Source organism: Puma concolor, chromosome D1, assembly GCF_028749965.1.
Source record: "Puma concolor isolate L17-30 chromosome D1, mPumCon1.1.hap2, whole genome shotgun sequence".
Lineage (NCBI taxonomy): Eukaryota > Metazoa > Chordata > Mammalia > Carnivora > Felidae > Puma > Puma concolor.
In genome coordinates this window covers 30,857,701-30,880,974 of record NC_141676.1, presented here as the reverse complement: position 1 = coordinate 30,880,974, position 23,274 = coordinate 30,857,701, and the positions used below count along the sequence as shown (strand labels likewise).

General features: G+C 39.5%; 1 protein-coding gene across 3 annotated transcripts in view; it reads right to left on the bottom strand.

Moving 5' to 3' along the window:
- MPPED2 (metallophosphoesterase domain containing 2) overlaps positions 1 to 23,274 on the bottom strand; it is a 174,662-nt gene that overhangs the window by 147,322 nt on the left and 4,066 nt on the right. For all 3 annotated transcript variants that reach the window (XR_015240939.1, XM_086677766.1, XM_086677767.1), the window contains exon 2: positions 20,937 to 21,185. Coding sequence is in view for 2 of the 3 variants with exons in the window: in XM_086677766.1 (XP_086533892.1) it covers positions 20,937 to 21,064 (128 nt within the window). In the remaining variant the exon portion in view is untranslated. The remainder of the gene's footprint in view (positions 1 to 20,936; positions 21,186 to 23,274) is intronic.

Below are 23,274 nucleotides of genomic sequence, written 5' to 3'. Positions count from 1 at the left end.
TCCAGAGAATTTTCTAATCACAGACAAGAGCTTTCAGGAAATCTTAAATGACTACAAATGCAAAGTACGCCTTGGAGACCAGTTTAAATAAAACTCACAGTTGCAAGTTTAAACCATGCAACATCCAAGGCAGAAGAATCTTGGGGAAGCCACTGGATCCCAATGCCTATAATTACCTTCTTTATAAACCACACAGCAATAGTAACAAAGGTCCACTACAATTTTTATGAATACAAGTTTACTGAAGATTGCAATGACATTTCAATTCTTATAACTTCTGAAGATTATTTTACAGACTAAAACAAACAAATGATCTTTAAAACTACATCTGATACTGGTCACACAAGTATGTCCCCTTTGAAAATTCATGGAGCCAAATACAGTTAACTTGTACACTCCTCCGTGCATATGTTATGTTTCAATTTAAAGTTTACTAATTAAAAAGAAGCTATACTGTGTCCTCTCCTTCCTCAGGACATTTTTTTAGATACATTAATTTTTTAGGTAATACAAGAACACAAAATTGCATTATCTCCTTCAAAATCTTACCCAAAAAATGTGTAAGCTCTTTTAGAATGTTAGTTTTTCTTTTGGGCTTAGTATGCTCAAGTCTTCTGATAGAAAAAAATGCACGCTGTCCTATTTTAACTACCCACTCACATTTAATTCTTCCCATTTCTCTCTACTAATACCTTTCCAAATAAGTGAAGATCACCATTCATTACTAAACACCTTCACTGTTGCTCTATCACTATAACTGGTGTGCTTCTTTTTGAAAGCAGTCTTCCCATTTAGCAAAGGACATATTCAGCACTTGCTGCCTGCTGATTTGTGGGGTGTATCAATAATGTAGTTAATAAAGAGAGGTTTTGTGGATAACCACCCTGTGTTATAGATTATCTAAGAACTCCTACCTTTTCTCCAACTTGTCTTAAAAATTCATTAAAAATTCATGAATTAAGAAAACGTCAGGCATTCTCATTTGTCACTGAAATTACTGACTTTTAAAGTCAGCAATCATTACTGTTGTGTTAAATTATTTATTTTCAAGGAAATAAGAGGGGGAATCTCAAAATGACTTTTAAATCACTGGCCTAGAGAATATCTTTTGAAGAGCCCCTTAAGAGATGCATTTTATACGGGTCACTAGAAAAAATAAATAAAATGGTGACGAACTGAGGTTTTTATTTTTGTGTTTGTTTTTATGTAAACCGTTTTCTTTAGCCAACTGCCTGAAAAGCTTCAGATTGCTTTATACTTTCAACCAACAGTGACTGGCATTTACTCTTAGTAAGCAGAAGTTGTCACAAACGACAGAAAGTGATTAGCAATCACTTGCTACACGATGTGAGATGGTCTTAAAACCCCATTTACCCCCTACTGAACCAATATCTTAGCTCATTCTAGAGAACACGAACGAGTATTTCTCCAGCAACTAACATACGTGAAAATATGAGCCGTAGCTCTGTAGAATGCAACAAATTTGGTCACAAAGGAAAATGAAAGCAAGCACCCTAATACCAACTCAAGACACTTTAGTTGGAGAAAAACAGCCTGCATCCCATAACATTTTATGATACCAAATGAGATGCAGGCAATGTAATTTCACTTATGTGATTCACTTACAAGCAATGCAAATGCAATCTTGCTGATTACATTGAAAACAAAAGACTGAATCTGCTTATTTATAGAGCAGACCAAGAGTCATGCGAAAATCATGCTATCCACCCCCCCACCCACGAATATGGAACAAAAAGAAAATGATCGGCCTGAAGACCTTTTCATCTCCACAGAAAGAAAAATGATGTTAACAGTGAACCCCGAGTTGACCCAATATGCTTAATAATGTGGCTTCTTGGTGCCCTCAATAGAAAACAAGGTCAACTGCGTGAGTAATCGTTAGCTGAGGTATTCAACCCACATGCAAACAATGTCCAGCGTTTTATTTGTTTTATAGAAGTGTTCAGTAAGTACTTGGCATCTATGTTTAATTTTAAACCTTCGTTGGTCTGTGGGTGTGTGTGCCTGTTTACACACACACATATCTGTATACAGACAATAGGGATGTATAATTTCTACAGTGAAATGAAGCCTGCTACAACAATATAGTCACTAGCTGGACTCCTCACAATGCATATTTTATGAACTTCTCTGCCTAGTGAGTTGATCATTCCAGAACTACTAATTTTAATCATCACCAAAAACTAGAGCTTTTATTAGAAAATTTTCCTATTATGAAGTTCAACAGTTAGAGCTCAGTGTGAAAGTTGCTGCCAAATACCATTGCTGCACCTCCCAGGAAAGCAACAGAGCTGGAAGAATTCTACTTTTTGTGATGCTCAGTTTTTAAAGATCTAACAGGTACTTCTGGCTCACCACCAGCAACTGAACCAATGCCCAGCTGTCAGCCATCGTACCAACATCCTGGGCATTTGGCTAGAGTCTTATTGAGAGTAAAATCTGTGGCACCCTGAGCAAGGAGGATCATCGCCAGAGCCAACTTGGGCGCAGCTGCGGTTTCAACATAAAGAAGTTCAGTGTGATACCTCACACCTGCCACAGAGAGCATTTCCAAGAGGCAAACTGCATGTGGCTGGAAATGCTCCTTGTGGAGTGACTCGTGGCCATAGGGTTTCTCAATCTTAATGACGAAGACACACTTCAATGGTCTCCCAAGTGATGCCAACACCGATTATGGATAACAGGAGCAATTTTCTGTGCAATAACACCACTGTTCTTTGGTCAGAAACATCATTTCCAAATAGTAGCCTCTGAGAACTTGTCAAAAATGGAGTTACCCTTGATCTTTGATACTCAGCCACAGTCAGGTCTCAAAACAGTACTCAAACTGAACTTTGTAAAATTCATTGCTTTGAAGCATCCAAATTTCCATCTTTGTGTCTCCAAATGGAAAAAACCTAAAAGCATATAGCTTTGCTCATTTCCACACAGCACAAGCAGTAGGCCTTGAAACCATTTAACTTGTTTGGAATGTGACCCATTATCCAAGTCCACCGCACATGGTTACACACTTCTCAGCTCCTGCATCCTAGCAAAAATGCAATTGCTTCCCAAGTGTGTATAGTCCCTGAGTAGGAAATGGCAGTGGTTTCTGGAGCCCTGGGATCCAGAAGTTGCTGCCAAATTTGAGAGGAGCCAAGGGACATGAGAGTGATAAAAACAGGAGGAAACATTATAAAATGAAAGTGAAGTGTGATCCCCCAGGGCAGAAAATAGCTGCTCCCGTTTAATTTATACTGCTTCCCATCATAGGGTGCCTCCTACAGGGAGCCTACCTTGTTTCATGTTTGGGACAAGAGTCAGACCTAAAGATACTCTGACTATCTTGGGGTACCCAAGATATTCCTTTTTATTAAGAAATAAAATTGGGGGATGCCTGGGTGGCTCAGTCAGTTGGGCATCCAACTTCAGCTCAGGTCATGATCTCACGGTCTGTGAGTTCAAGCCCTGCATCGGGCTCTGTGCTGACAGCTCAGAGCCTGGAGCCTGTTTCGGATTCTGTGTCTCCCTCTCTGTCTGCCCCCCCACCCCATTCATGCTCTGGCCCTCTCTGTCTCAAAAATAAATAAACATTAAAAAAATTTTTTAAATAAAAAAAATTAAAAAAAGAAATAAAATTGGAAAGCAATTTAAATGACTTAATTGTCAGATGAAAAAGACTTCATTTCAGATATGTTCCTGAGGAAATTCTCCCTCGCTTCTCCTACTCAGTTAAAATTTATTATCTGCCTTGTAAGTTCTTAAGCACTTTCTGCTCAGTAGGGCCATAAAGACTGTACCTGCAAACCACCAGTTGTGTGTGACCTTGATCAGGTAGCTCAACCTCTCTGAGTCACCAACTGGCCATATGTAAAATTCTCCACACGTTATTCCCTCACAGTGAGCACAGCATATACAACAAGTATACAAAAATACAACTAGATACACTATTAATAATAATGCACACGTGATTACTTCATTAAGTATTATCTAATTCGGGTGCATCTGATTGACTCCCGAAATAGGCAAAACACCCCTAGCAAACAACAATGGATAGCTTACAGTTCTACACTGCTCTAACTGCTAGACCCAACAAGACATTTATCTAACAGTAACTATTTATTTATTATAGCAGACCTATGCCATGTACTGGGAATAAAACAATTAGGTGAAACAGCCACTATCCCAACCCACCTTGCTACTTCCAGTAAATACTCATTGATTGACTCATTAAATGAAACATTTTCAGTGACACCCAACTTCCCCCAGACTCCCCACTCTCTTCTTGCTCATTTCCTCCCTACCTGTAGTGGTTTCCAAGGCTTCCATCATGGCAAAAAGCTCTTTGCCTTATGCCAGTATTTTAAAGGTTCTCATTTCCAAAAAAAAAAAAAAAAAGGTGTTCGAGGACTATAGAATCGCAAAAGAGACGTCAGCCACTTAGTGTCAAAATATGAGAGCTACCAGGGCACCTGGGTGGCTCAGTTAGATAACCATTGGATTTTGGGTTTCAGCTCAGGTTGTGTTCTCACAGTTCATGAGATTGAGCCCAGAGTCAGACTACATGCTGACAGCATGGAGCCTGCTTGGAATTCTCCTCTCTCTCTGCATCCTCCCCCTCTTGCATGTGTATTCTCCCTGTCTCTCTCTCTCTCTCTCTGTCTCCCAAAATAAATAAATAAACTTTAAAAAAAATATGAGAGCTACCAACAAACCATCCCTCAGATATTGATGAGTGAATGACATCAGGTGCCAGGGGCATCTTCAGGGAACTGTAAGGAGGAATGCTGAAGCAATTAAGTTTGGCAATAACTAGCCCGTGGGCCAGTACTGCAATTGCAGGAATGACTCTCTAAAGATGATGGGAAGATTTTAAGTTCAGAGAGAATCTACCAGGAAGACAAAATTACGTAAATACATATTGAGGACTGTTCATTAATCTGTCAAAGATGTATTTCATTACTGAGCCCTTGGGCACTGCAGCGGATTCAAGATCAGCCAGTATCAGCCCTGCCCTGACAAAGCTTCTAGTCTGGGAAGAGAAATAATGATATCTTGACCATCTCTTTATACCTGCAAATGTAAATTTCAAAATGGAGGTAATGGGAGTTGTAATGTTTGCAGACTTAAGCCATGTGATACAGTGTAAGGCTGTTCTTTTGATTTTTCTCCCACATGCTTGTCCTGGGACTAGGCTATAAGAAACAAGTGGAAACAAGAGATGTTATGACACTCTCTGACCCTGACAACAGGAAAGTTGCCTCTTTTTTTCTATTTCTTAATCTTTCCCCCAAATCTCATGGTTATTTCCCTGGGTTATATGGACAACAAAGATATACATCATTAAGTTATTTCATATTTTTAATGGCTTCCCCCAATTCACTGCAAGTAGTTGTTCCCTGACTTTGCCTGCCCTCAGCCTCACGTGTACATGTCTACTCAAGCTTATGAACCGCGTCTCTGGGTGCACCACACCTCATCCTCCCCAGCTTCCCTGGAAGGTGTTCTCCCTCTGATAACGATGCTGCTAACACCAATACGAGCCAACACGTTGACAGAACCTACTGTGTCCCAGGAAATGTTCTAGGTACTATACATAATCAACTGAGTTAGCATCCATGACAGCTTATAGTACCTGTGAGATGGGTACTTATTTTTCCCCTCATTTACAGATGAGATTAGGTAGGGATTAGGGAGCTTCTCCAGAACCACACAGCCAGTAAAAAGCAGACCAAGACTCAACCCTTGACAGAATTGGTTCTAGAGTCCACACTCTTTCTAAACACTACACTCTATTGCTTCTCTATCTCCTCAGATGGTGAAGCTTAGGAATATATTCCAGACCCTTAGGCATTTATTCTCAAACTAATCATTAAAGCCTCGTGTGTTAAACCTGACTACATGTTCTTAATTTATGGAGTATTCACACTATTTTACAAATATACCCAGGAGACCAAAACAGGGGAGAATGGTAGAAGCAAATCCACCCTATTCTATGTGCAGCGAACACATTCATGGCCCCCTAATCTGACTCTGCACGTGAGCACATGAGATACATAAATCTGAGCAGATTGGTTGTTCATATAAACAATTCAAAGCCTTATCATGCCTCTCTGAACTGACTCCAATTCATCAAAAATGTAGGAGCAGGTTATATATGGTACCCTCCATTAACTAAAAGACACCAATAAATTTCCAAAATGTAGGACTCAGCACCAAAAAAATATCTCCATGTGTGCGTCTGGGTGGAGAAATCCCCACATATATTGCAGAATTCCATGCAGCCACGTCTCCTCTGTGCAGTCTGGATCATGCATAATGCAACAGCACAACTGCTAACAGCAGGCGCGCACCAGATAATTTACACTTGTTTTTATGGACACGAGGAACTGATCTTTGAAGCTGTCCCTAATGAGATTCCGCTTGGCCCTAACAGCATCCTGAGAGAGTGTTCCGGTTTTCTACTTGGCATCCGGTGCATATTTATAATGCAGAATACAAGCTCATTTAAATTGCACATGTGGATTTTGGTGTCTTCCCTATTTTCAAGAAAGATTTTCATATACTAAGGAGCACTGACTCCTCAATTACTAAACCATACTTTACCTAAACAATGTCACTGCCAGTCACTACAGGTACTTATCAAAGAGGCAGGCCCATCAAAGGGCTTCTATCTACAAGGCGAAAAGCTCCCCCCAATTCTAGTTGAGCTCTCAAAGTCCAGAAACTCCAGTAGGTCTTCAGCCAAATGGCATCTCCAAAAAGCCTAATTGCACAACACCTTCCTCAGGAGACACAGTCATGGAAACAGTCAGGGAAAAAAACTTGAAGTTGGTCACCTAAGTTAAAAACTTCCTGCCCCAAAGTGCTTGCCACCCAAGCCTCCTTTTCTTCTTATCTCCTCTCTTTTAAGCTCTGCTCCACATAAAATTTTTCCTTAAGCTTGGTACTTTATGCAGGGCTTTTTGAAAAACTTGGTTTCCAAGAGGTTTATAGTTTAGTCACCCATGATCAGAGCTCCACTATATTCTTAGAGTTTCGCTTGTTTTCCCTTCCACCAAATTTTCAAAAAGGTTTTCAACTGCTATGTAACACCAATGGTGAGAGGATGGTGTTATCTGTACTTAACCCAAAACACAGATTTCTGTCAAAATAGTCTAGAAGAGCTTATTAATAATTAAGTTTATCACATCAAAAAAAAAGTTACTACAAACATCCGTGTACAGAATAAAACTAGTTGGTCTTATGCAAAATGCATGGTTCCCATGATAACAGATGACCCGTTTTCATGGTCCTCATTTCATGTCAACTCCACATATTAGGGGCAGTTGTCAGTCAGACTCCTGATGATCAGACTGAAGTATATCCTAATTAATTTTACGGTTCTATCCAATAACTGTTGACTCCAAATAGGATCAATGAACGGGCACTTGATAAAGGAGTTAAAACAATATACTTTCTGATGCCTCAGGGTTTAGAGAACAATATATGAAACCCAGATCTTTCAGGTCAAGTTGAAAGTGAAACTGATGTTGGGGCGCCTGGGTGGCGCAGTCGGTTAAGCGTCCGACTTCAGCCAGGTCACGATCTCGCGGTCCGTGAGTTCGAGCCCCGCGTCAGGCTCTGGGCTGATGGCTCAGAGCCTGGAGCCTGTTTCCGATTCTGTCTCCCTCTCTCTCTGCCCCTCCCCCGTTCATGCTCTGTCTCTCTCTGTCCCAAAAATAAATAAAAACGTTGAAAAAAAAAATTAAAAAAAAAAAAAAAGAAAGTGAAACTGATGTTTTTCCTATGTTAGAAATGAGAATTTACTACTGTCAGTGTAAATGTCAGTGGAAGGCAGGACAGATTATATAGCATTAGTGTGGGAGTAACAGAAATACTCACTCTGAGCTGCATCCAGCTCCACCTTGAAAAAAACATGGGAGACTTATAGAAGTTACCCTTTTTAAAGCCAAATATATGGTCAAGTCTAAATAGATGCTCTCAAAATGAATGGATGATGACAAAGGAGCACCAACTTCCCAGAGAAGCACATACTAAAGGAGTACTGAATCCTTGCAAGCTCAACTTTCGCTCATTCATTCAACAGGTATTTGGAGAGTATAGAGAATGTGTCTAGTACTGTGATAGGGGCTCTCAAGAGAAGCAGACAAAAATAAAATAAAACTAAAAAGACAGAGTAGCTGCTTTCATAGCCCACTGGAAGACAAATAATTTAAAAATACAAATAATTTATTTAAATTATTTATTTAAATTATTTCACAAATAATTTAAAAATACATTCATGACAAGTGAGGCCAAGGAAAAGCATTACTTGTAGGTACTCTAAATAGAGATCTTTCTCAACTTGTAATGGGGCTACCTCCCAGTAAACCTATCATAAGTTGGAAAAAGTTAAATACATCTAACCTGTGGAGTATCATAGCTTAGCCTAGCCCACCTTAACTATACTCACAACACTTAAATTAATTAGCCTACAGTTGGGCAAAGTCATCTAACAGAAAGCCTATTTCATAATAAAGTGTTGACTATCTCATGCAATTTACTGAATACTATACTGAAAGTGAAAAACAGTATGGTTGTGTGGGTAAAGGATGTTGTGAGTGTATTATTGGTTGTTGATTTTCATGACTGCATCTTGACTGGGAGCTGTGGCTTCCACGGCCCAGCATCGCCAGAGAGGATCGAATCATGTATTGCTAGCCCAGGAAAAGATCCAAATTCAAATACAGTTTCTAATGAGTATCGCTTTTGCACCATGGTAAAGTCGAAAAATCCCACGTTGACCCGCTGGAAGTCAGGGACTATATAAAGGCTCACGTAATCCAGAGAGAGGGCAAGGGCTCCCCTAAAGGAGTGAGGAAGGAGGAGGAAAGAAAGAGCATTTAGGGAGGAGGTTCTGTTGACATCATTCTGAACCTCCAAGTGCCAGGCAGTGGACCAGCTGCTGTTCTCCCCACACCTCTCAGTACCTCTCACTTGGAAAACATAAAAAATAAAAAATCCAAGAGGTGTGCCTAGAAAGCTGGCTTTACAACGTGTCTTCCCTTCAACGCCAACACCGAAAACAGACAGGATCGAAGACCTTGGGAAAAATCGGTGGACAGATCACCAAAGTTGGCACTAACTGCTGCCAAATGTCTGGCTGGCACCAGTATACAGACTAAATTGGCCATAAAAACCTCACTGTAGTCCTTGCTCCTCTCAAAGGAAATCATTTCGTGATTCACAATGAGGCTTACCCAGAGGCCAGTCTTAGGGGGAGGCCTTGAATTTTGAGCTTAACTCAATTGCACGGTTTAGGGCAAGAGTTTCATGTTTCAGATGTGCAGTCAGGTAATCTGATCCCATCAGACTTTTATGGCTTCTAAAAAATCCAAAGTGTTAAATCCTTTTCCCAGCCTCCCTCAGCGCAGTCTGAGTGTGTTTTTCCCCCAACCTCCATTCTCTGCACCCTCCCCCGTCTCTTAGTTTTCATACTCAAACTGTTACTAAGTCTGAGACACTAATTTAATACACATTTCTTAATCCTAAAGTCTGATTGTAATCTGTGTGCTAAAAGAGTGCACACATACCTAATGTACTCCCTTTAAAAAGCACTGAGAGGAAATAAAAGGATAATGGAAGTGGAATACGTAGAAACGGTGCTTTATTTCAGAAACAACACTATTACCGTGATTCCTTATAAGCCTGGGGAGAACATTCTCTGGTTCTGGGAAAACTCAAGGCAGCAGACCCAAGTAAATTCCACAGCTCCAGTAAAGGCACATCTCTCAGACTCACACTGTCTCAGGCAGCATGCAGGGAGCTGAGATAAGAGTTTACTAAGTCTGTGCCCCTGGCTATCAGTAGGTTCACACAGACTCAATCCCTCCCTCCCAGTGTGGGAATCCCTAGGGAGACAGCACAGGCCCTAAAAACTTGAGAAGCAGGAGGAAACGGAAACAAAAACAAAAAATACAAACTTCTGAACAAGAATAAAACAGACACACCACATTTAACGGCATCGACAAGAGTTATGGTAATAATGGCTCACGTGCCACCATTAAGACTCTGCCGAAGCTCAAGGGTTAATGCTGGGGATGCAGTCATGACGTCATGATGAACAATATTATTGATACTAATAGCTACCATGCATTGAGCATTGAGATGCTGTGCTAAGTGTTTCACGAAGCACTAAGCATCATCTAATATAAACTTCACTATTACCTAGTGAAGCATATATTACTATGATCCCCATGGTAAAGCTAAGGCACTAGTGGTAGAGAATACACCCAAGCACATGCAAGGGGCATGGGGGTGGAGAGACAGACCGGAATCTGGACACACTGGGGTTTTTTTTTGGGGGGGGGAGGGCGGCTTTTCAAATGATTTTATTTTTTAAATATTTTTAAATGTGCCTAGATTTCTGCTAACACTCTCCTCCTGAGTTCTCCCCTCCAAAATACGTGTGTTCCTTCTTCCCTCTCTCATGTTCCTCTGTTTACAGCTTTATTAAGATATTAAGTCCAGCAGTGGCTCCTGCAGCCCGTGGTACAGCACCTCGCAAAACAGCACTGTTTGTTTATAAGGTGACACAACTTCCCGCAGAGTGTGGGGGCATGACTAAAATCCACTAATGGCCAGAAAGCTCATTTTAATTCTACACTTAACAAAATAAACACCTCATAAAGGCAGGTAAGCAGAAGCTACTTTTCACTCTGGACTGCTTTGTCTTAATAACCTTTGAAAGGAAGGAACCGACTGTGGGGAACGGGCTCTCGCACACGCAAAATACAATTATGGCGCAAAGAGACTGTGATAAAAGCAAAGCCCCTCATGTAAAGTTAAATTATTTTTTTCCTTAAAAGGTGGCTACCTCTCACAACCAGAGATCATTGCTAAATTGCAAAGGTTCTTTCTCTGCAAATTCTGGCTCCGTTAGTGGGATCTACAAGCCTGTCTCAAAAAAACAGGGCATTTGATTTCCCTGAAACCAATTCCCCAAAGGGCTGATTTTCCCCCCTCTTTTGTCCACAGAAAATGAAGTTCCATTCACATGTTGGAGGAAATATTTCAAAACATTCCCTTTTTCCTCAAAGTGCAGAATTTATGGTAACAGATAATTAACAACAAATGACAAACAATCTGAGCAGTAAAGGTCCCAGTTTGGTTGCCAAGATGATGGTATCAAATTCCAAGATAAACAGTGGAGCGTGCCGGCTGCCATTAACGCGGAGGGGTCGAGATGGAGAGATGCAAAACAGACGAGGCATCCACCACCAAGGGGCACAATGTGGAGCAAACAACCTCCCACAGGGTTATTATTCCCCTTCCGAATTCTCAGGAGTGTCATGGGCGTGGGGGTAGGACGGGGCTCACTCCACTGCACCGAACAGATACCCAGGCCTTTATATTTCACATGGGGAAAACATTAGATGCTTCTTTCAACGGCATGATGGAAAAATGAGGGCTTAAAATCCTATAGGAGTTAACACCTCCTTCCTCGCTTGTTCTTCCCAAACATCTGCCCTCCCCATCTTCTTTTCTCTAAATCTGTGGAGTCAAAATAGATTTCAATATTACCAGTTGTGCCCACAATGTGAGGGTTAAGAACAAAGTGAAAACAAGTTAACCTGTAAAAGTCAGAATCTGAGCACAACATATGGTAAGTCTCCTAAGATACTAACAGACGGCCAACCTTGGGAAATCGCAATTTCAGATATTCTTAGATTTCTCAAAAGCCAGTTTATAGTTCGTTATTTGTCAAATGGCTTTTTTCTAAAACTATTGAAATACAAACCTAAAGTCTGATTTACCTAAAAGGACCTAACAAATCGTTCCCTCTCAGAGATCAAAACAGGTCAATGTGTCAAAAATTGCCATTCGGATCCTTTCGAGGGCTGGATTCATTCATATGTGGGGTGGGCAGACACACTCCAGAAAGCAAAGGTGCAATTTGTCTCATCTCCCTATTGACTGATGTTTAGGGATGCTGACACTCTCCTGGTATCACAGTCAAGCCCAAGGCCAGGAACATCATAATTGCAAGAAAGAGTTATGATCTAATGAATATATCTGCTAGTCTGTCTGTCTCTCTCTCTCTCCCTTCCTCCCTCTCTCTGTCTCCTTCACACCTACTCCCATTTCTCCTCTTCTCCATAAAACACATATCTCCTCATTATATTCCTTGCCCACCCAAGCAGGACCAGTATGCAAAAGTTGGTAACATTTTTAAAAATGGAATATGTTAAATATAAGGAAAGACCAAGGGCAATGGGTATATTTGTGATTTCAAAAAGAAAGTATCTAATACAGTCTGATAGGCTTCTGTAGTTATCTTTGAAGTCCTAAGGCAGAGCAAAATGAAACAAAAAGAGGAGTATGTTCCAAAACTCAGAACTAAAATAGAGCTAGTATACTGTCTATGTCATAGCTAAAGGCTAAATCAGGAAATTAAGGAAACATGCTTAGCTGGTGGAAGACTTAATTTTTTTCTTGATTTCGGTTTCAAGTCTTTGTGCAAAACACATTTTAAACTAAGTGTGCAATATGTAAACGGTTTGAAACTTGGTCTGTGGCCCAAATACCTAAAACCAAATACCACAAGTAAGCCACTTTTCTTAGCCAATCAGTATAAATGCGAAAATAGCCCACCGCAAGATGGGAAAAGATATTTTTCCAATCCAAGAATTATCAAATCTTTGAGCTGGAAGGTTTCAGAGGCTTTCTGCACAAAGACATAAATGGGCTTGAGTAGAGTCTGTGTCACGGCAATCTTTCAAGGAAGCCACTACCAAAAGAGGAACCAAGAATGGTTTAATTCTCACTTGGAATTTTAAAGTTCAATAATATCAAGTACTGAACATTTACCTGTTTGCTTTATTAATGGCACTAGCTTTTCTTTCTCTTTTCTTTTTTCAACTGCTGTCAAGAGCTTTACTACTTAATATAAAACTGCACAAAAATTTAAACCCACTAGAGGGGCTTATATTCTTGATTTGTGGTAAAAGAAGAAAATACGAAAAGCCTGCAAAAATGCATTTTCTTATGTACATTTTACCCTTCTACAGGGACAGAAATTGAAGGAAAAAAAAACCTTCAAAGCAAAATAGAATAAAAATATGCAGACCCAAATACTGCAAGGGCCAATAAATCCAACAGAGTTTCCTCTTTGCAGAGTTAGTGTTTCTACACAGACAAAGCCTCCAAGTGTACTTCTGCATTAAAGAAAAAAAAAAAAGGCAGACTAACATGGTGGTCTGCAAAAGGGTGGTGGTTTTGTCCATACTGATAGTGAAATAACAGTCCAATCATGCCAGGATGGCTACTGAAACATCTAGTTTGCAGCAGGCAGTGGAAGTCTAAAAGGAAATAAAATATGGAAGAACAGAGCTGAAGAAAAACTGAAAAGGAAGAAAAACAAGCTGATGAACAGATCTTTGGAGACGCAGCAAGCTTATTTTCCTTTTTAGAAATAATTCAGAATGACCTAGAATTCGCTATACAACACATGGTAGATTCAGTGACATTGGTTTTGCTTCGATATCTTGAAATCTACAGTCATAAGCTCTAAAATCTCAGAATTAAAATTAAATATGTCTCAAATACAGACTCCCTATTGCATAACTTCCTGGTTAGCCATTTTGTATGCTTGTCTCAAAACATCTCCATGAAGGAAGTTTAAAAAAAAATAAATAACAAAACCTGTACTTAGAGCAGGAGACAGATTCAATCCGTAAAGAGAGGTGATCTGGTGGTTTCCCAGTTTCAGGATGTGTCTATCCTTTGTGGCCACACTTTCCCTTTGAATCTTTCTTTATCTCTATAAATGGAAGTATTTCAGAATTTAAAAACCAAGTAGATGGGATCGACTTTATTTGTCAAAATTCTTTACCCTCCCCGAAAGTCAAGAAACCAAAAAACAAACAAAAAATACTACCTAGTTATACAACATACAACCAGGTTCTAAGAACAAATCCATATGGACAAAAAAAAAAAAAAAAAAAAAAACTATCTAATTTTAGGTTGCCTTTTTAATGCTTGAATGCAAACAAAGAAATCTACAGAACAAGAAAAAAGTCAGCTCTAAAATGAAGTCAAACTGTCACGGACCACAAGACCAGTACCCTCAGGGAGTATATAAGAAAAAGAACTTATTTTTGAAAAGAAATGAGAGAGGAAAAGAAAAATACTCTGTGTTTACATAGGAGTGCAAACGAAAAGGGCCATTCAGCATCTCCACGATGAATTTCAGATTGAAAACATTAACAAAAATTATGGCCATGCTAATGTGCAGGCCAGTGATAAATCTCTAATGAGAACGAGTGGCTTACCATGAGAAAAAAATGTTTAGAATTTTTTTTTTTCAAACAGCTAATGCAGCCCAGCTCCAGAGCAAAGGATGAATTTCTACCTTGTTAGTCAAGTACAGTTTCACAGAGCCCCAGACATTCATTCATTCACTGATAATACTCTTCCTCTGGGGTGAGTGTTAGGGGGTCATGTCTCTTCTCCCTCTCCACCATATCCCCGTGATGCCTCACTATTATATCCTTTTCCTACAGAATACTACTAATGATGAGGGATTTATGTTCTTAATTCCAAACAGACCTAAAGAAAAGAAACAGAAGAAATCTGAAGCTGCCAGACCAGAGTAGGAGACAATGACGCCAAAGGGCATCAAGTCCTGAAATTAAGAGAAGCCCAATGTACTATATGACCATAGATTTAATTAGTGACCAAGGCAGGACTACCATATAAGTTCCCTGAAGTACTATCAAGTAGTCCACTACTGCAAGCTATTTCTTTACAAAAGTGAACCTGAAAATACTAGACAAACTTCCCTTCAGGTATAGGATGAAAAAGGAGGCGGCATCTTTGACACCTGCCCCCACCTTCCCACACATGTGCAAGTTGAATCATACTGAACAAATAAACAGCCTTTGGTCAATTCCTTGATTATAACATAAAATAAAGCAAGTGCCACCCAAAGAAGGTGGACCCGAAGAAAGTAGAAGATTTACATTTGTGTCAGCCTTTAGTGCAAATCTTGCAGACAAAGCAGAAGGACCTGTAGACACATTACATTTTTATCATTCTTAAAAAAATGTTTTTCTCAAAAAAGCATTACATCGTTGTTATAAAAATGAGTCAAACCACATACAAGCATATAAAATAAAAAGCGAAAGGTCTTTACCCACTACTCCCTCCCCCAATTCATTCCCTAAATAATCACCAGTAACACTGGTGTTCCTTTCTACATACCTGTATATTTTTTTAACCAAAAGGCACCGTTTCATAATTCCCTCCTATAACTTTGTTTTTGCATCTAAGGATGCCTAACATGGACCTGAAATAAACAGTTACTTCCCACCACAAAACATGGAACTTCAGATCACACAAACAAACAAAACCCTATAAGAATTGAGAATGGAATCACCAAGATACCCTAAAAGCTTCAGGTCATTTTTGACTCACAACGTCCAAACAAATACTGACAAGTACTATACAATGCAATATAGTAAAAAGAACACAAGTTGGGCTTGTCAGATTTTATACAACCAAGTATCTTCGGAAAGGAAGATGTTAAAGCGTATCTCATGTTCACCAGTTTGACACAAGACCATACAGACAAGATCATAAATATTATCGCAGCATCTAGTTATCCATTGTTATCTTTCAGGCACTATATGTCATATGCTTTATCTCACTTAATATTCACAACTGTCTTAAAGGGTCGTTTGACCCATTTTACAGACGACAAGACTCAGTCATTTGTCCATCATCACTCACCAAACTAGTAACTGGCAGGATCAACACTTGTATATAGATTTCTGATCTCAGATCACATTCTCAGCTATTATGTGAACATTGTCTTCATTCCCTAGCCAAAGCTCCGGCCCTTTGCACTCAATCCTGATTATAGTTAATTCTTGATGCTCCTGTGTTAACCACAACCATAGGTGAGGAGCCTAAGACATTGATGAGGGTACAAGAACCTGAGAACAGGCAAAGAGGAAGAAGGCCACAGTGATTTCACAGAGAATAACTAGGCAACACTCAGTTCACTGGATTCCTTCTCCCTTTAGGACTGTCACTCCCAAGGAGTAACTGGAAGTTAAGTGAGGTAATCCTAGGTTGTGTATAACCTTGACAGGCACCAAGAAGTCAGAACACCTGCCAACCCTGATAGCCAAATATCCCATTCAGAAAAGTTTGCTGGGAATGATTCCTTGAGGAAGGTAGGACAAAACTTACCAGTGACTTTCTTATTTATTCACTTATTTTTACTCCACTGATTTTCAAAATGAATTGAGACAGCTTAGAACAAAAAAATGCAGACTCAGTAAAACAATCAGTAAAAACAGCTAAACAAATAATGAGTATTAACTATGTACTAAGAACTCCTCTAGGAATTTCACAAGTAATAACTGCTTTAACCTTCACAGCAACCTTTTGAGATAGGCACTATTTTTATCATCCACATTTCACAAATGGAAAAAGAAAACACAGAGAACTTAATACATTTGCCCACAGTTGGTTACACAGCTAGTAAGTGGTGCAAACTAGGTTTTAAATCTAACAATCATATTCCACTAGAGATGTCAAACACCATACTACGCTGCCTCCCAAAAACAAGTGTAAAAGAACATGAGCAGAGTGATATTCCAGGGGTGTTGACAACCGAAGACAAAGACACGCAAAGTGACTAAAACTGAAAATAAAATATGATGTGAGCTTCCTAGCAACCAAGCCTTAAAGACAAAGGTGAAGAATTAACCTCAGTAGGGTGACCAACCCTCCTGGTTAGTACAGCACTAACGGGTCTCCCAGAATACAGGACTTTCAGTGCAAAAGCTGAGATGGCTGAATACCCTCCTAAAAAAGTTTTATAATATCTTATTGGACCTCAGATAATTAAAAATATACAAAATTCTTATGATGCTTTCAAACCTACATTGGTTCCTTCAGCGCCTCCTCCCACCAACATTAAAAATAGTAAATACTGAATGATTTTCTCAACATTCTGCCTGGGATGTTGAGGAATTGTAGGGATATGTGGGATTGAAGAAAATAATGGAGGGATTGTAGAAAAATGAAGTTCTGTTAATTGTTGGTTTTCAATCATCACATCTAATACTACATTCAAGAATCTGAGTAAGAGGGGCACACAAATTCTTGGCTAAATTCTGCCCTGTCAACTCTATCTGTACTTTAATATTCTTTCCCAAGGTCACATAGGATTGCTTTCTTTAAAAAAACCTTCCTTGAGATATTACCATTTGCAAAAAGCACAGACGGACCTAGAGGTATTACGCTAAGTATACTAAGTCAGACAGAGAAAGACAAATACCATACGATTTCATATATACATATATATATAATATATATATGGGGGGGGAGGGAGGGACTCTAAAAAGCAAAACAAAATCATAAACAGACCCAGAAATATAAAGAATAAACTGATGGTTGCCAGAAGGGAGAGGGGTGGGGGATGGGCAAAACGGGTGCAGGTGAGTGGGAGATCCAGGCTTCCAGTTATGGAATGAATAAGTCATGGGGATGAAAGTAGAGCACAGGAAATATAGTCAATGGTGTTGTAATAGTATTGTACAGTAACAGATGGTAGCTACACTTGTGGTGAGCATAGCATAAGGTATAGAGTTGCCAAATCAGTATGTTGTACACCTGAAACGAATGTAACATTGTGTGTCAACTATACTTCAATTAAAAAAAAAAAATCTTCCCTATGTCACAGGCAGAGATGCAGGCCAGTGGTTCTTAGAAAGCTTGGTGACAGCCTCGTCAGAACTCACAGGAGAAACCAAATCAAGACCAAGTAGTAAATCTCCTCAAGTCACTTGAAACAATAGCTTTGAAATCAGTGATGATCTTGATGGAGATGGGAAACAAGTCTTATGTATCCCCCCTATAGCAACCCCTTGCAAATAAATGTTGTGTTAACAGCAATCTTAATCTCAGTATGTCAGAGCTAAAAAGATCCATAGCTATCATTTAGTGCAGATGAGTAAACTGAGGCATGGAGAAGAAAACTAAATTGCCAAGGGTGGGTCACAAAATTGACGTCAGACTACCTGAATTAAATGGGAAGTGAGAGATTCCTTAATTAAGGCAAAAAAAAAAAAAAAAAAAAAAAAAACCCGTAGTTTGTGTGAAAGAAAACAACAGATCATTTAAGGGACCAGAATTGGAATTCCAGTTCAGGTGATCCATTACAGGTCTTCATGGACCTCAGTTGCAAATAAAAAAGGAAAGGAAACATTTTAAGGATCCCATGCAAAATAATCAACAACTATTCAAGTGGAAAAGACAAAGTATCTTCGGGGAAAAGGAACAAGCCTCTGCCATGACATGTTGAAAATTTCAGAAAAAATGAAGGAATTTTAGACTAAGTATTTTATGGATATTTTCCAGACAATATAAGTTTCTATTCAGAATAAGCCCACTTTTTTAATATAAAAGAAATGTAACACGATCACATGTACCCGAGAGACCTGCATGCCTAGACTGTGCTAGGGCACCAAGCAAGGAAAAGTCAAGCCAAGGAAAAAGTGAGCCAGCAGCTTCACGGTACTCTCACACCTTCGTACAACACTCAAAATGTTAAGAAAGAACAGAAAAATTCCAATGAAAAGCTCCAAATCTAAGTCACAATATCTCATCTCAATGCACAGTCAAATCAATGGATCATTCAATCAACCCATCAATCAGTGTTTCTGAACAACTGTTACACACTCTCAATCATTGCTTTTAGGAAACGAATAAGGGAGACAGAGATAATGATGCAGGTGATATGGGCTGAAATAACGACCAGGGGTGTTGTGTTGGGAAGGGGGGGCACAGTCAGTATGGACTAGGAGACATAAAAGAGGTTTTACAGATGCAGAGAGGCCTGAACTGGCTCGAGGTATTTGATGAGCAGAACATAAATGTGAGTGTCTCAGCCATGAGAAGGGATGAAAGCAATGGCACCAAGAAGGAGAGGTCCAAGGTGTGCTCAGGTGACCGTGAAGCAACTTATATGGCTGGAACAAAGGATTCAGGTGGGATGCCCTCAACAGGTGATAAAGGTGAAAAGGCAAGTGTCCTCTATTCCAAGGTGGGATGTCCAGTAAAAGGGCTACACAGCTATCCAGGCTACAACTATAAAACCCATTTCGCAAGCGAAAAAACAGTTTCAAAAAAGGTATAATTTGATCCTTGGAATTTCTCATGGCTAGATCTAAACACATTAGTTCTAAGGTTACATGCTTTTTTAATATCTCTGTTCATTCACAGTTCACCAGCAGAATCTTATGGTCATGGATGAGTAAAGACTTAAGGTGATATACCCTATCAGGCATCTTCCAAGGAATTGGAGGCAAAACAAACTTTCTTTTGCCTGAAAGGAACAGAATCCACAAAGTTCTTTGTGATTCTTTAATACAAAATGTCACACGAGCAGAACAGAGCTAAAGGTATCCTAAGTCCAGCTTGCACAAATTCTATAACATATTTGAAGAAAAAGAAATCATTAGGAGCAGAAGAATAAAAGGAAAATTTTGAAATGAACCGAGTTATTGTTCAGAAAAGCCATTTTAACAAAGGAAAATCTTATTCACCTTAAAAACTTTTCCTTAATATCATGTTAACAAATCCTTCATCATCATGAATATATTCTGATTTAAAGAAAGTATAAAATTCTTCAAAGATAGTTTAGCACTAACCATTTCCAAGGATTTCTTTCTCTTTTTCTTTTTTCCAGAAATCCCATTATAGGTAATTGAGTGGCTCTACAGAATATACTTGCAAAGTAACATCCTAGTATTTGCACTAATACCCAGGCAGTCAAGAAAGATCTTTTTGTTTGGCTAGTGTTTCTACACTAAGGGGGGGGGGGGAGAGGTATGTGAATGTGTTCTGTATTTTGGGGGGGGGAGGGGGGGCCCTACTATTTTTCAAATGCTCCAATAAAACAAATGCTAAAAAAAGAGCTTGTGACTTAGGCCCCAAGTTCAGTTCTGCCAGGAATGGAAAAAACAGTCAACAGAGCTCTAACCTCCTTTCTCTCTTGACTATACAATAGTTTTCAAAGAGGTTTAGTCCTACTATGAAAGACTCACGTTAAGACACTGGAAGGGTCTAATAGAGAATGAACACCAGGCATTGAATAAACCAGGGAGATGATGACCTTTTGCCCCTTCTGATGAGAGCCCAGCACATCCTGTAGCAAAGGAAGAGAAACAAGCTGGTATGCACCAGGTGCTGCAAAACTCTTGCCTCTGGGTTTCTCCCACACTCTGTTCCTTAAACAGTTTAAAACTGAAACATGACTTAAATAGTATTAGGGAGCGAGAGAAAAGTACAATTCCTGGAACCGACTGTTCCACTGTCCCTTAATCCTTTGTTCTCCATATTGTTGGAGTCCTGCAGCATGCAGCACACGTTCCACCAGCAACAGGCAAGACAATGGATTTAGCAGTGGCTGGACAATTAGTCCCAATTAGGCCTATTTCTCAGCTGAATGTAAAGGGGTAGTGGGGTGAGGTGTGGGGGGAAAAACTACAGAAATTTTAAAGAAATATTTCATCATGGAGGCAAACAATGCAACATGAAGCAAATTGAACCAGGGGTCAGAAGACTCTGCCAAAAGTCACTGTGTGGCAGTAGGCAAATACCTTAACCTCTCTGTTGTCCACAAAATGTGGGCAACCAACCACCACCCCTTAGATCTGACGATCTCAAGTCAAATTATGGTTGAAAGTACTCTGAAAACTGAAAAGGTTACACAGATGTAGAGTATTCCTCTGAGCTGTACTTGGAACCACAGATACCAATCTGTTTTACGAATCACATAACTTTTATTCTCCCTGACAGAAGTCATTAGTGACTTTCTTATTTTACTTCTATTTTCTTGACTGATAATTTTTTTTTGGTTCATGAGTGATACTTACATATGTACATGTGGCGGCTGGAATCTGCTCTGGTTGATGTTGTAGTGTGTAAATGCCTGGGTGGGGTTTGAGCTGTACTCATCCACCGTTATGGTAACTTTGCCTTGAGAAGGAATCCCATGAGCCATCCTTCCTCCCTATAGGCATGAGCAATTCACAACTTTCCGGAGCAAAGGATGGAAGCAGGCATGGTGTGTTTCAGCCAACCGCTGAACCCAAGGATCTACACATCAATACCACTGTGCGTTTCTGAAAAAAAAAAAAAAAAAAAAAATTATAAAATGAGAACAAAGAAAAAGGTGTTTAAGAAACGTCAGCTAGGACACCGGGATGTGCAACTGGCTCAAGAAAAATCTTAATATGTGTTGTTGCCTCGTGGATACAACCTTTTCCAACCCTCACCCTGCAGGTACTTCAGAGTGGACACTGCAGTCCATCTAACACTGCTGGCTGCTAGCAAATCACTTCAGCGGTGTTCAAACTAAGATTTCCTCTTTAATTATAATTATGGCACTTAACATGAATTACGGAAGGGGCATATCCACAGTTGCCATGGTGTCTAACTATAAATGGTTTGTGCTCGAAGTGGAGAATCTTCCAAACCTTCCCTGCTAATTGGAATGTTTGGTCTGTACAGAGTTGATGTCATAGAATAATTTGAAATCTCAATGCTTAACACAGTCATATAACACAATGACCAGTGTAAATTTAAAATGCTGCACTTATAGGGGCGCCCGGGTGGCTTAGTCGGTTAGGCATCTGACTCTTGGTTTCAGCTCAGGTCAGGATCTTACAGTTTGTGGGTTTGAGCCCTTTGTTGGGCTCTGTGCTGACAGTGTGGAGCCTGAGCACTCCTGCTCTCTCTCTCTCTTTCACAAAAAATAAAATAAAATAAAATAAATAAAATAAAATAAAATAAAATAAAATAAAATGCTACACTTACAATAGATACCAGTGTGTAATTATAATACATAATATGTGCATGTTACACATAATTTTTTCTTTCACAAGCAGTTCCCCACAAACGTAGGTGCTCAACGCCTGGTATACATATGTACTCCACTCTGGCCAAGAATCTTATGGTAAGGCAAATCGTTCTTGCTAAATGTAATATAATTTCTTTAAACACTCCAGTCACGTGGGGGAAAGTTAAACACATTTAGGCTTGGACCACGACTCTGGATGCATTCATTACGGCCCCTCTTAAGAGCCCAAAGAGAACACTGAAGGGGGGCAGCCATTACATCTACCATCTCATTCTGGCTTGGTGCTGTATAATTCTCAGTAGTTGGTTTCATTCTTTCAAAATTTCCATTAGTTTTTATTATTTTTATAAGTGTCAGTATATTATTTGCTGTGCCGGCTTCACAAATGAGGATGTTTATTTCTACAGTAGGTATGCAAAGACTGAGAGAGCAGATCCCTGCATTGAGGCTGTTGCAATTGATCAATGCAATAGAGAAGAAGCGGGGAGCATGCTCCTTGAGTAACACTTGGGCGTAACCCACGTTCTTACTTTAAGTGCTCCACATCAGAATATGTTTGCCATGTGCCCCATTAAGCTCCAGGAATCTTAGCTGCTATCTCAAATAAAAAATATTTAGAAAAATAAGATTAGATTTAAATTTGGCATGAAACACCTTAAATATCAAGCACAAGGCAGATGGCCTGCCATAGGCCATTTATTTTATTATTTTACAACCCGGGGGTTGTGTAGTCCTCCATATGCTAGCTGGGCTAAGAAATTCCACAGTGTTCCACTCAAATCATTGCCTTCTTCATATTAGCAAAGCAAGCTAAATAACACCCACCTTGCCTTCGTTCCTAATGCACAAGGCCACTGCCAAAAGATGAATCCCTGGTGTTCTGGCATTTTAAACAAAGTGTCACTTTGGGTTCTCTTTCTTCTTCCTGACTTCATGGGAGGTAGAAGTCCTTTAAGCACCAGATGATAGACAACCAGGCCAGTAGGATTAACTAAATTAAAATCTTTCCCTGCTCCTTTGATGCAAGATATCTATGAAGAACTGCTTACAAATCATAATGTAGCAGTTTTCATACCAAGTTTGCAGCTGTTTCCTTAATTTCCCCCACAATTATATTTTACTGTTATTTTGCATAACAGTAAAACACAACACCTGCTTCAAATTGCAGTCCTGTTCTAAGTACTGTAATTCTCTTTTGAGACACAAAGTACCGAGACACTACTGAAGCGCAAAACTGCATAATTGCGCCACGCTGAAAAGTAAATACAAATGAAAACATCTTCCTGTTATAGAAATGACTGTCATTAAAAAGAATGTTAGCCATCAAAGCACAGAGGGAAAAAAAAATACGC